Here is a 12,164-nt window from a genome sequence, read left to right as displayed (position 1 = left end):
AGTATTCACCCCACTTTAATATGACACACCAAGTTATCAGCGTGCAGCCAATTAGTTTTAGAAGACACATACTTAGTTAAATGGAGATCTGATTTTTGGAGACCTGTGTACAGTCAAGGTGTACCTGTATCTGGAAGATCCAACTGCTAGTGGATTAGTATCCTGGCAAAAACTACACCACAAAGACAAGAGAACACAACAAACAACTTGGTGAAAAGGTTATTGAAAAACACAAGTCAGGAGATGGATACAAGAAACTGAATATCCCTTGGAGTGCAGTTAAGTCAATCATCAAGAAATGTAAAGAATATGTCACAGCTATAAAAATGTCCAGAGCAGGCTGTCCTCAAAAAAAGGAGGGACCGTGCAATAAGGGGACAAGTGAAGGAGGCCACCAAGGGACCTATGACAACTCTGGAGGAGTTACAAGCTTCAGTGGCCGAGAGGGGAGAGACTGCATATACAACTGTTGCCCAAGTGCTTCACCAGTGGCAGCTTTATGGGAGAGTGGCAAAGAGAAATCCACTGTTGAAAAAAGCTCACGTGGTATCTCAGCTTGACTTTGCCAGAAAGAATGTTGGAGACTGAAGTCAGCTGGAAGAAGGTTCTATTGACTGATGAATCCAAAATTGAGCTTTTTGGCCATCAGACTAAATGTCATGTTTGGTGTAAACCAAATACTGCACATCATCAAAAACACATCATCCCTACCGTGAAGCACGGTGGTGGTTGCATTATGCTATGGAGATGCTTCACTGCAGCAGGCTCTTATAGATTTGTTAAAGTAGAGGGTAAAATGAATGCAGCAAAATGCAGAACTGCAACTTGCAAGAAGATTTGTTTTCCAGCAAGACTATGACCCCAAGCATACAGCCAAAGCTACATAGGAATGGCTTAAAAGCAATAAAATTAATGTCCTAGAGTGACCAAGTCAGAGTCCAGACCTCAATCTAATTGAGAAATTGTGACTGAACTTGAAAAGGGCTGTTCACTCATGATCCCCATGCAATCTGACAGAGCTTGAACGGTTTTGTAAAGAAGAATGGGGTAAAATAGAAGTGTCCATATGCACAAAGCTGAAAGAGACCTATCCACACAGACTCAAGGCAGTAATTGCTGCCAAAAGTGCATCTATTAAATATTGACTTGAAGGAGGTGAATACTTGTGCAATCAATTATTTTATGTTTTATATTTGTAATTAATTTTGATCACTTTGTAGAGATCTATTTTCACTTTGACATTAACATGAAAGAATATTTTCTGTTAACTAGTCTCAAAAAAGCCAAATTAAATCCACTGTGATTCAATGTTGTAAAACAATAAAACATGCAAACTTCCAAGAGTTTGGGGGGGGGGGGGGGGTTAAAAACTTCTTACAGGCACTGTATATATAAATGATCTGATTGGGTATACCACAATCAAAAGCCTTACCTGAAACTCCTTTGTAAATTTGTCACTACTTTTGGAAGCTTCTTCATTCGTTTTCTTGTCTGATACGCTCTCCATGCTGCTTGAATCAAGCATGCAGCTCGGTAGAATCTCTAGGAACAAAAGAATCACACTTTTATTTTAAACTACACCACATAAGCTTAAAGCACTAAGAAATAAATAAAGGAAAGGTTATCAATATTAAAAGTCATTCATCAAAAGTGTGTTTCCACTCACCCAGCCATGCTTCTTACTACTCATTAATTCCCCTTAAGTCTAATGATGTCACCAACTTAGCAAGAACACTGTTCTGACCTTTTATTATAGTTTTTTTCTAAAGGGGTAACTGAAATATGCCATTTAATTTTGTGTTTTATATTCTGTGTTTTCACTCAATTTTTTTGTTGTGTGGGGGGGGAGGTGTTGATATTTTTTCTCTGAATGGGTTGGTTCCATGGTTCTTTGTTTCATGGCTGTCTGTGGGCAGATGAATCTCAAGGCGTATACTGCATACATACTTTGATAATAAATGTACTTTGCTTTGAAGTTTGAACTTTGAGAGGCAAGTCACAGAAACTATTTTATTTAGAGAGAAAGCATGGTAACAGACCTGTCCAGCCCAGCGATCCCACCCTGGCCAATTAAACCCATGTGACCAATTAACCTGTGAACCTGTATATCTTTAGAAAATAGGAGGAAACCGGAACACCTAGAGGAAAACGTCAAAACTTCTTACAGACAGCAGCGGAATTGAACCAGGGTCATTGACACTGTAAAGCATTGTACGTCTTCATGTGTATGCTTCATAGTCGGTAATGCTTGGTGTGACCCCCAGAATATGCATGCCCTCAAATCATTTTGTTCCCCGGATCTGGAGTACCTTGTGCTGCTGTGTAGACCTTTCTGGCTACCTAGAGAATTCACGGCTGTTATTATCTCAGCTGTGTATATTCTGCCGCAGGCTGATACTGACCTGGCTCTCAAGGAACTGTATGAGAACCACAGCACCCTGGAGACTGTACATCCAGAGGCTGTTTTCATCATCGTTGGACACTTCAATCAAAAATCGCTGACTAAAGTCTCTCTGAAGTTTTGTCAACACATCCAGGTGAGCACATGGGGAGAGAGCATACTCGACCACTGCTACTCTCTCTCTTCCGCAATGCTTACAAAGCGCTCCTCTGTCTACCACTTGGGAAGTCTGATCACTCTACTATCCTGCTTCTGCCCGTGAACAGGCAGAAGCTGAAACAAGGGGCAGCCATAGTTAAAACCCTGCACTGTTGGTCTAACCAATCAGTCTCCACACTACAGGACTGCTTTGATGACGCCAAATGGAATGCCTTTCGTGATGATGTTTCTGAGTTCACAGAAGGGGTCAAAAGCTTCATCTAGAAGTGCATCGATAATGTTGTCCCCCAAAAATTGGACGGCATCCCAGGACAGCTACTCAGAATGTGCGCAGCACAACTGGCTGGTGTGTTTGCAGACATTTTTAATCTCTCCCTCTCCCAGTGTAGAGTGCCCTCCTGCTTCAAAACATCCACCATTGTCCCTGTACCTTAAAAGAACAAGGTAACATGTCTGAATAACTAGTGTCCTGTCGCACTCACCTCAATAATAAGCAAATGCTTTGAGAGGTTGGTCAAGGACTACATCTGCAGCATGTTACCACCTACACTGAATCCCCTACAATTCGCCTACCAACACATCCAATCGACAAATGATGTAATAGCCACAGGTCTATACATTGTCCTTACACATCTGGAGAAGAAGGATGCTTATGTGAGAATGCTGTTCTTAAGACTATAATTCAGCATTCAACACCATAATTCCTTCCAGGCTTGACAAGAAGCTCAGAGACCTGAACCTTCACCCTGCCTTGTGCAGCTGGATACTAGACTTCCTGTCAGATCACCAGCAAGTGGTAAGAGTGGGTTCCCTCACTTCTAGCCCTCTGACCCTCAACACAGGAGCTCACTAGGACTGTGTCCTAAGTCCCCTCCTTTACTCTCTGTATACCTATGTCTGTGTCACCACCCACAGCTCCAATCTGCTAATTAAATTTGCAGATGATACTACAATGATTGGTCTTATCTCAAATAATAACAAGGCGGCCTACAGAGAAGTCATCATCCTGACACAGTGGTGTTAAGAAAGTAACCTCTCCCTCAATGTCACAAGAACAAGGGAGCTGATTGTGGACTACAGGAGGAATGGAGACAGGCTAACTCCTATTGACATCAATGGATCTGGGGTTGAAAGGGTGAACAGCTTTAAGTTCCTCAGTATACACATCACCGAGGACCTCACTTGGTCTGTACATACCGGCTGTGAGATGAAAAAAGCACAACAATGCCACTTTCACCTCAGATGATTCTAGCGGATAGCCCTGTTTTTCAAACCTCCATGTATCTAAGAGGCTCTGAAAAGACCCTACTGTATCTGCTTCCACCACCACCGCCAGCAGTACATTCTACGCACCCACCACTCTCTGTGTGAAAAACTTACCCCTGACATCCCCTCAGTATCTATTTCAAAGCACCTTAAAACTATATCCCCTCGTGTTAGCCATTTCAGCCCTGGGAAAAAGCTTCTGCCTATCCTCACGATCAATGCCTCTCATCATCTTATACACCTCTATCAGGTCACCTCTCATCCTCCATTGCTCCAAGGAGAAAAGGCTAAGTTCACTCAAACTATTCTCATAAGGTACACCCTCCAATCCAAGAAACATTCTTGTAAATCTCCTTTGTACTCTCTCTATAGTATCCACATCCTTCTTGTAGTGAGATGACCAGAACTGAACACAATACTCCAAGTAGGGTCTGACCACGGTTATGGCTGTAACATTACTTCATGGCTCTTGAACTCAGTCCCTTGGTTGATGAATGCCAACACACCATACGCCTTCTTAACAACACTGTCGACCTGCACAGCAGCTTTGAGTGTCCTATGGACAAGGACCCCAAGATTTCTCGGATTCCCCCACCCTGCCAAAAGCCTTATGATTAATATTATAATTGAGAGCATCCTGACTGGCTGCATCACTGCTTGGTATGGGAAATGTTCTTCCCTCAATCGCAGGGCTCTGCAGAGAGTAGTGCGGACAGCCCAGCGCATCTGTAGATGTGAACTTCCCACTATACAGTACATTTACAAAGACAGGGCCCAAAGGATCATTGGGGACCCAAGTCAACCCAACCACAAACTGTTCCAGATGCTACCATCTGGAAAATGGTACTGCAGTATAAGACAGGATCAACAGGCTCTGGAACAGATTCTTCCACCAGGCCTTCAGACTGATTAATTCATGCTGATACAATTGTATTTCTATGCTATATGGACTGTCCTGTTATAAATTACTATAAATTGCACATTTAGACAGAGACATAACATAAAGATTTTTATTCCTCATGTATGTGAAGGATATAAGAAATAAAGTAATTCAATTCAGTTCAGTTTACTAAATGCTACCCTACTATGCTGCTCCTTGAACTAAGCCCACTTAGTATCTTTGTTGACCTGATGGAAAAGTTGTCCAATGCTGATCATTCCCTATAAACTTATAAAATTGTCCTTTCGAGTGCTTATCCGGTTCTCTTTAAAATATTACTATTATGAGTACTTTGCAGAAGTAGACAATGCCTACCTGCTCCTTTACTCCTTGGATGGACCCACCACTCAGTAGTTCCAATAGCTGATTCAGATCCTTGTCAAAACCTCTTCCTGTCCACAGCTTACTCAAAAGTCGACTTAAACCTGGAAAGCAAATCATTCATGGATTAATTCCCAAGCATTTGAAAGTTCAAGCTCAAAGTAAATTTATTAGCAAAATATATATATTACTATCCTGAGATTCATTTTCTTACCGACAATCACAGAACAAAAAAAGTAACAGAATCAATGAAAAATGACACACAAAGTCTGACTGACAAACAATATGCAAAAGACAAACTATGCAAGTACAAACATAAATAATAATAAATAAAACATAGAAACATAGAAAACCTATAGCACAATACAGGCCCTTCAGTCCACAAAGCTGTGTTGAACATGTCCTTACGTTAGAAATTACCTAAGTTACCCATGGCCCTCTAGTTTTCTTAACGTCCATGTACCTATCCAGGAGTCCCTATTGACCCTATTGTATCCGCCTTTACCCATGTTGCCAGCCGACCATTCCATGAACTCACCACTCTCTGCGTAATAAACTTACCCCTGACATCTCCTCTGTACCTACTTTCAAGCACCTTAAAACTGTGCCTTCTCGTGTTAGCCATTTCAGCTCTGGGAAAGAGCCTCTGACTATCTACACGATCAATGCCTCTCATCATCTTATACACTTCTATCAGGTCACCTCTCATCCTCTGTTGCTCCAAGGAGAAAAGGCCGAGTTCACTCAACCTATTCTCATAACGCATGCTCCCCAATCCAGGCAACGTCCTTGTAAACCTCCTCTGCACCCTTTCTATGGTTTCCACATCCTTCCTGCAGTAAGGCGACCAGAACTGAGCACAGTACTCCAAGTGGGGTCTGACCAGGGTCCTATAAAGCTGTAACATTACCTCTTGGTTCTTGAACTCAATCCCACGGTTGATGAAGGCCAATGCACCGTATGCCTTCTTAACCACAGAGTCAACCTGCGCAGCAGTTTTGAGTGCCCTATGGACTCAGACCTCAAGATCCCTCTGATCCTCCACACTGCCAAGAGTCTTACCATTAATACTATATTCTGCCATCGTATTTGACCACCAAAATGAACCACCTCACACTTATCTGGATTGAACTCCATCTGCCACTTCTCAGCCCAGTTTTGCATCCTATCAATGCCCCGCTGTAACCTCTGACAGCCCTCCACACTATCCGCAACACCCCCAACCTTTGTGTTATCAGCAAACTTACTAACCCATTCCTCTACTTCCTCATCCAGGTCATTTATAAAAATCACAAAGAGCAAGGGTCCCAGAACAGATCCCTGAGGCACACCACTGGTCACCGACCTCCATGCAGAATATGAGCCATCTATAACCACTCTTTGCCTTCTGTGGGCAAGCCAGTTCTGGATCCACAAAGCAATGTCTCCTTGGATCCCATACCTCCTTACTCTCTTTATAAGCCTTGCATGGGGTACCTTTTCAAATGCCATATCAAATAAATAAATAAATAATCCCGAGAACCTGTGTTGTAGAGTCCTTGAAAGTCACTCCATAGGTTGTGGAATCAGTTCAGTTTTGAGCTGGTTATCCACACTGTATCAATAGCCTGCTGGTTGAATGGTAATAACTATTTCTAAAACTAGTGGTGGGGTTGTGAGGCTCCTGTACTTCCTTCCCAAAGGCAGCAGTGAGAAGAGAGCATGACAGGATGGTGGGGGTTTGCCTGGGATGGGCTGGGCTGTATCCACCACTTACTGTTGGCTTTTCCGTTCTTGAGCATTGGTGCTTCCATACCAGTCTGTGATGCAACCAGTCAGGATACTCTCCACTGTGCATCTATAGAAGTTTGACAAAGTTTTAGATGATATGCCAAATCTGCGCAATCTTCTAGTAGGGGTATAAGGTAGGGGCTTTGTTGTGCCTTCTTTGTAATGGCACTAAGTGCTGGTTAAAAGAAGTAGTTACCTTCTTTTGAATTATTTTTAAATATGTGTATCATAATGTAGGAAATTAGAAATTCTGTTACCTTCCCTATACTATTCCCTTTGCATACAAACTGGCTTATTATTTCAATACATCTCAAGGTTAGGTATGGGTGCATACAAAAGAAGATTACTTAAGTAAATTCTTTTAAACGTCACTATTTTCTGTTCCCATTCACGAAGCAATTTGTGCTTTTTGTAAACATGAGCTTATACTATTTTAAGAGCCTCTTTCTTGTTTCTTTATTCATGCATCTATTACTGGTGTTCTCTCCTGAGTCAGAAGCTTGCAAGTTCAAGATCCATTCCAGAGACTACTTCATAAATTAGTTTGACACTTCACTATGGTGAGAGAGAGAGAGAAAAGTGAGGGATAAGAGGAGGGAGCCATGGAGTTGAGTACAAAAGAGAGAGGGATGGAAATGAGGAAGGGTGGGAGAAGGTTAAATGGGGAAGGGATGGGGAGGAAGGTCAAAGGCAAGAGGGCTAAAATGAAGAGAAGGTGGGTATGGATTACGGTGCATGATTGCACCCATTTTTTTAGGCAAGAGTATGGGATGACGTGTCTGCTCCTGTCCACTTTTGACCATGTGTGTTAATGACCACATGGCAGAGCAAGGTCTCGAGTTATCTTGGCTCTTCATCTCTTACCACCAGACCAAGATCCTCAGTGTCAAGTATATGTGACCTTATCTTGACAATCCTAACTAAAACAAATTCACATATAGTTAACGTCTACACTACTGTTATAAAATTACTACACAGACCCCCCTAGTATGATAAGATGGAATCTTGATCTCACAGTCTACCTCATCGTGATCTTGCACCTTATTGTCTGTCTGCATGGCACTTTCTCTGTAACTGTATCACTTTTTCTGCATTCTGTTATATTACCTCAATGAACTACTACAATGAAACAATCTGCATGGAAACATAGTTTTTCACTATACTTCAGTACAGGTGACAATAACAAATCAATTTACAAATTTCCTCATGAGGTTCAGGGCCTGGAAAGTTGGATATTTGTTTGCAGCCCCAAAAGTGATAGGACTGAACATCATTCACTTTCATAGTCTGGGAAAACATTGCTTTGTCATCGACATTGCCATCTGAGTGAGATATGAGGAGCAGGAGCTGGCCAGCTCAAAGAACACTAATACCAGGGCTAATACTAGGGGTATGATTTTAAGGAAATTGGAGTAAAGGGGGAATTACAGATGTAAGCTCTTTACACAGAGACTGAGAGTGTGTGAAACATCCTGCCAGAGGGGGGAGAAGCAGATACATTAAGGGCATTTAAGAAACTCTTAGACAGACACATGGATGATAGAAAAATGAGGGGCTATGTAGTAGGGAAGGGCCAGCTTGATCTTAGATTAATAGGCCAGCATAACAGTGTGGGCTGAAGGGCTGTACTGTGCTTAGTGTTCTATGTCCTAACGACCTCTAAGACAAAGCAGAAAAGGAACACTTGTCTATTTAGGGTGATTTTTTTCACTAGGAATGGACAATTTTGCATCTTGGTGACATGAAAATCAACACCCTTTGCTCATTCTGCTGTGGAATCAGCATGCTGTGATCATTTGAACATATGCCCAATGATGGAAACTATGGATACAAGCCAAAGAGGACTTTTGCACTGTCTTGAAAAAAAAAATCCTGGCCCCCATTCCAGAAGAAAAGGAACTAATTTTCCTGGACAGGATTGGAAAAGACTCAATCCACTGGAAAAGCAATATTGGCAAGGAGTAAGGAAAGCAAAGTTTGTCTCCAGGAAAGTAGTTAGGAAGATAGTCTTTTCTTCTGTCAGATTCAATTGCAATAATTGCAAAAGAGATTTGTTTGGTGTTTGTCACAAGAATGTTTACTGCCAAGGTCCAGTGATCCTCAACTACTGCCTGCCAGTGGCTTATGAGATGTTTCCCAAGCTGTACATGACAAATTCCAGATTCAGACTTACTAAAATAAGCAGCATCTCCGAGTATGGCAAAGCTGGGTTAAGATTAATGTTCAATAAAAAAAATCTAAATAAATTTAAGAAACACTCTCAAATGACTGCCATTTCTCCCTGCATCAAACAGTTTTCTATTCCAGTATGTAGGACATAGAAGCTTTAGAGAGGGCACAGAGGACATTTACTAGGATTAGAAAGCATGTCTTACGAGGACAGGTCGAGCAAGCTAGGGCTTTTCTCTTGGGAGTGAAGCAGATGAGAGATGTCTTTACAGAGATGAACAAGATGATAAGAGGCATAGATTGAGTGAATAGCCAGAGAACTTTCCCCAGGGCAGAAATGGCTTATATTAGGAAGCATATTTTGAAGATAATTGGAGGAAAGTAAAGGGAGAGCCAGTGATAGGTTGTTTAAACAGAGTGGTGCGTGCATGGAACACAGTACCGGGGTGGTGGGAGGGACAGGTACATAAGAGAGATTTAAGAAACTCTTAGATAGGCACATGGGTGATAGAAGAATGGAGGACAATGTAGGAGGGAAGGGTTAGATTTATTTTAAGAGTAGTAGGTTAAAATGTTGGTACAACATTGCGGGTTGAAAGACCTGTACTGCACTGTAGGAGTTCAAAGGACTTGTAATTTTCCAGATCTGCTGGTAGGGGTAGGGGAAGATTTAAAATTTAGGTGGGATTTCCAACAGAAAGTCACTCTAGTGAGATAATTTCTCTTGAAGGAGACAGAAAGAATTTGTGGGAATTCCAAGAGTTGAGTAAATGCTGCTACACATCTTCATGGAGAAAAGAAAAGTCATATATTTATAATAGCCACTTTCATAACCCCAGGACATCCAAAAGTAATGTAGCCAATGAGAAAAAGTGCCTTAATATAGATAGGTTTGGAGCACTATTTGACAAGCGACCACTTGCAAAAACTTCAGGTAAAATGCTGCTAGGGGTTTTGCGAGGGGTTGTTCAGAATAAGTGTGGCTGCATTTTCCCCAAGTAGAATGAAAATAGATAGATAATACCGTAGATGCCGGATTATAAGCCGCTACTTTTTTCCCACGCTTTGAACAGCTTTGAACACTGCGGCCTTTACTACGGTGCGGCTAATGCATGGTTTTTTTTCATGCCGCCAAAAACATTTTGCCTCGTAACAGTAGACCAATAAAATTGATGAGTAGTTCACAGAGGTCCAATGAAATTGTACGATAAATCAAGCGCACTTTCACAATTAAATTATTGTAAATCAGTCATTTGTACTCACCCTCATCAACATGGAAAACACTCGAAGAAAAGCATTGTGCTGCCTTTATGGCAGTTATTTAGTTTATAATATTTTCGCTTAGTAATTCATTTGTTAGTATTTTCTAGTTAAAGTTAGAAGTGTTTTAAGTATATTTGTTTTCTGTACTACATCCCGGGATGCTAAGACGTCACATCCGGTTTCGCCGTGTCTTGTGGGGAAATACCAGTTTGCGATAAACGGAAAGGTGGGGGGGGGGGGGAGCGCATTAGACCCGCGCGAAAACGCTGCTTTTAAGTTAAAGGCGATCAATAACTTTTCCTGGTAGGCTGCAGTATATATATTTTTTACCAGTCGTTAGGAGATATTGGAATGTTGTTCGTGCACTGTTCAGTAAAAAAGTATACGCAACGTAATTTGTGTGTTACCGATACGTATGTATATTTAAAAGTAGCCGTGTTACAGGCACGGTTCGAAAAAAAGCATTTGCAATATGTATTTGTTTATGTTACCATACGGATTTAATTAAAAGTTAAAAAATCCTCACGTGTAATATCTTTCTGTGTAAATATCTCATATTACAACGTGGGACACCTGCGGCTTAAAATCCGGTGCGGCTTGTACAAGTACAAAATTGATCTTCTTTCTAAAATTAGAGCCTGCGGCTTTTAATCAGGTGCGCTCTGTAGTACGGAATCTACGGTACTTTATTGATTCCAAAAAGAAATTACAAGTGCACAGATATACAAGGGGTGATTGATAAGTTTGTGGCCTAAGGTAGAAGGCGTCAATTTTAGAAAACCTAGCACATTTATTTTTCCTACATTTACACACAGTCCAGCTGTCCTGGAGCATACGGATCCCTTCTTTGTAGAAGTTGGCGTCTTGGACCTCCAGAAGTGGTCCACAGTAGGGGTGATTGATAAGTTCATGGCCTAAGGTCGAAGGAGATGAGTTATACAGCTCTCGTTACGTGCACATGCAGTTCAACTCTTTGAGTGATTATGCAGAAAGTTTGAAGTTGATAATTCATCTCCTTCTACCTTAGGCCACGAACTTATCAATCACCCCTGCTGTGGACCACTTCTGGAGGTCCAAGATGCCGACTTCTACAAAGAAGGATTGTATGCTCCACACTGCTGGACTAAATGTGTAAAAGTAGGAGGGGACTATGTTGAAAAATAAACATATGTGCTATGTGCTAGGTTTTCTAAAATTGACTCCATCTACCTTAGACCACGAACTTAGCAATCACCCCTCTTATAATACTAGAAGAGAATTAAGAAGAATAAATAAAAAATAATTTACCTTAAACAGTCTAACAGGAGGGGGCCTTATATTCCATTACAACACCTAATATTCTGTCTGGGTAGCCTCCAACCTAGTGGCATGAACATCAATTTCTCGAACTTCCGGTAAGGTCCCTACCCCTCAACCTCACCATTCTCCATCGCCTCTTCCCTCTCTCTGGTTCTCCTCCCCCCTTTTCTTTCTTCCATGTCCTCCTCCCCTCTCCTATTAGACGACCCCTTCTCTAGTTCTGTATCTCTTTCACCAAGTAACTTCCCAGCTCTTTACTTCACCCCTACCCCTCCCGGTTTCACTTATCACCTTGTTTTCTCCCTCCCCTCCCCCACCTTTTAATCCCACTCCTCATCTTTTTTTTCTCTCCAGTCCCGCTGAAGGGTCTCTGCCTGAAAAGTCAACTGTACTCTTTTCCATAAATGCTGACTGGCCTGCTGAGTTCCTCCAATATTTTGTGTGTGTTGCTTGGATTTCCAGCATCTGCAGATTTTCTCTTGTTTATTATAGAGCCTTATGGCTGAGAGTAGAAATGGCCTTATATAACACTCTTTGGAACAGCACAGCTGTCTTAGTCTATTACTAAATTATTAT

General features: G+C 41.6%; 1 protein-coding gene across 2 annotated transcripts in view; it reads right to left on the bottom strand.

Annotated features, from left to right (window-relative positions):
• Positions 1-12,164, bottom strand: part of LOC140728016 (IQ calmodulin-binding motif-containing protein 1-like) — a 67,501-nt gene that overhangs the window by 18,542 nt on the left and 36,795 nt on the right. For both annotated transcript variants that reach the window (XM_073046108.1, XM_073046109.1), the window contains 2 exons: positions 5,082-5,191; positions 1,433-1,542 (listed from right to left, as the gene is read on the bottom strand). In XM_073046108.1, coding sequence (XP_072902209.1) covers positions 1,433-1,542; positions 5,082-5,191 — 220 coding nt within the window. The remainder of the gene's footprint in view (positions 1-1,432; positions 1,543-5,081; positions 5,192-12,164) is intronic.

The sequence above is a fragment of the Hemitrygon akajei genome, chromosome 5 (assembly GCF_048418815.1).
Source record: "Hemitrygon akajei chromosome 5, sHemAka1.3, whole genome shotgun sequence".
NCBI classification, from domain to species: domain Eukaryota; kingdom Metazoa; phylum Chordata; class Chondrichthyes; order Myliobatiformes; family Dasyatidae; genus Hemitrygon; species Hemitrygon akajei.
Note: the sequence above shows the minus strand (reverse complement) of the source record. Positions and strands in the feature narration are given on the sequence as shown.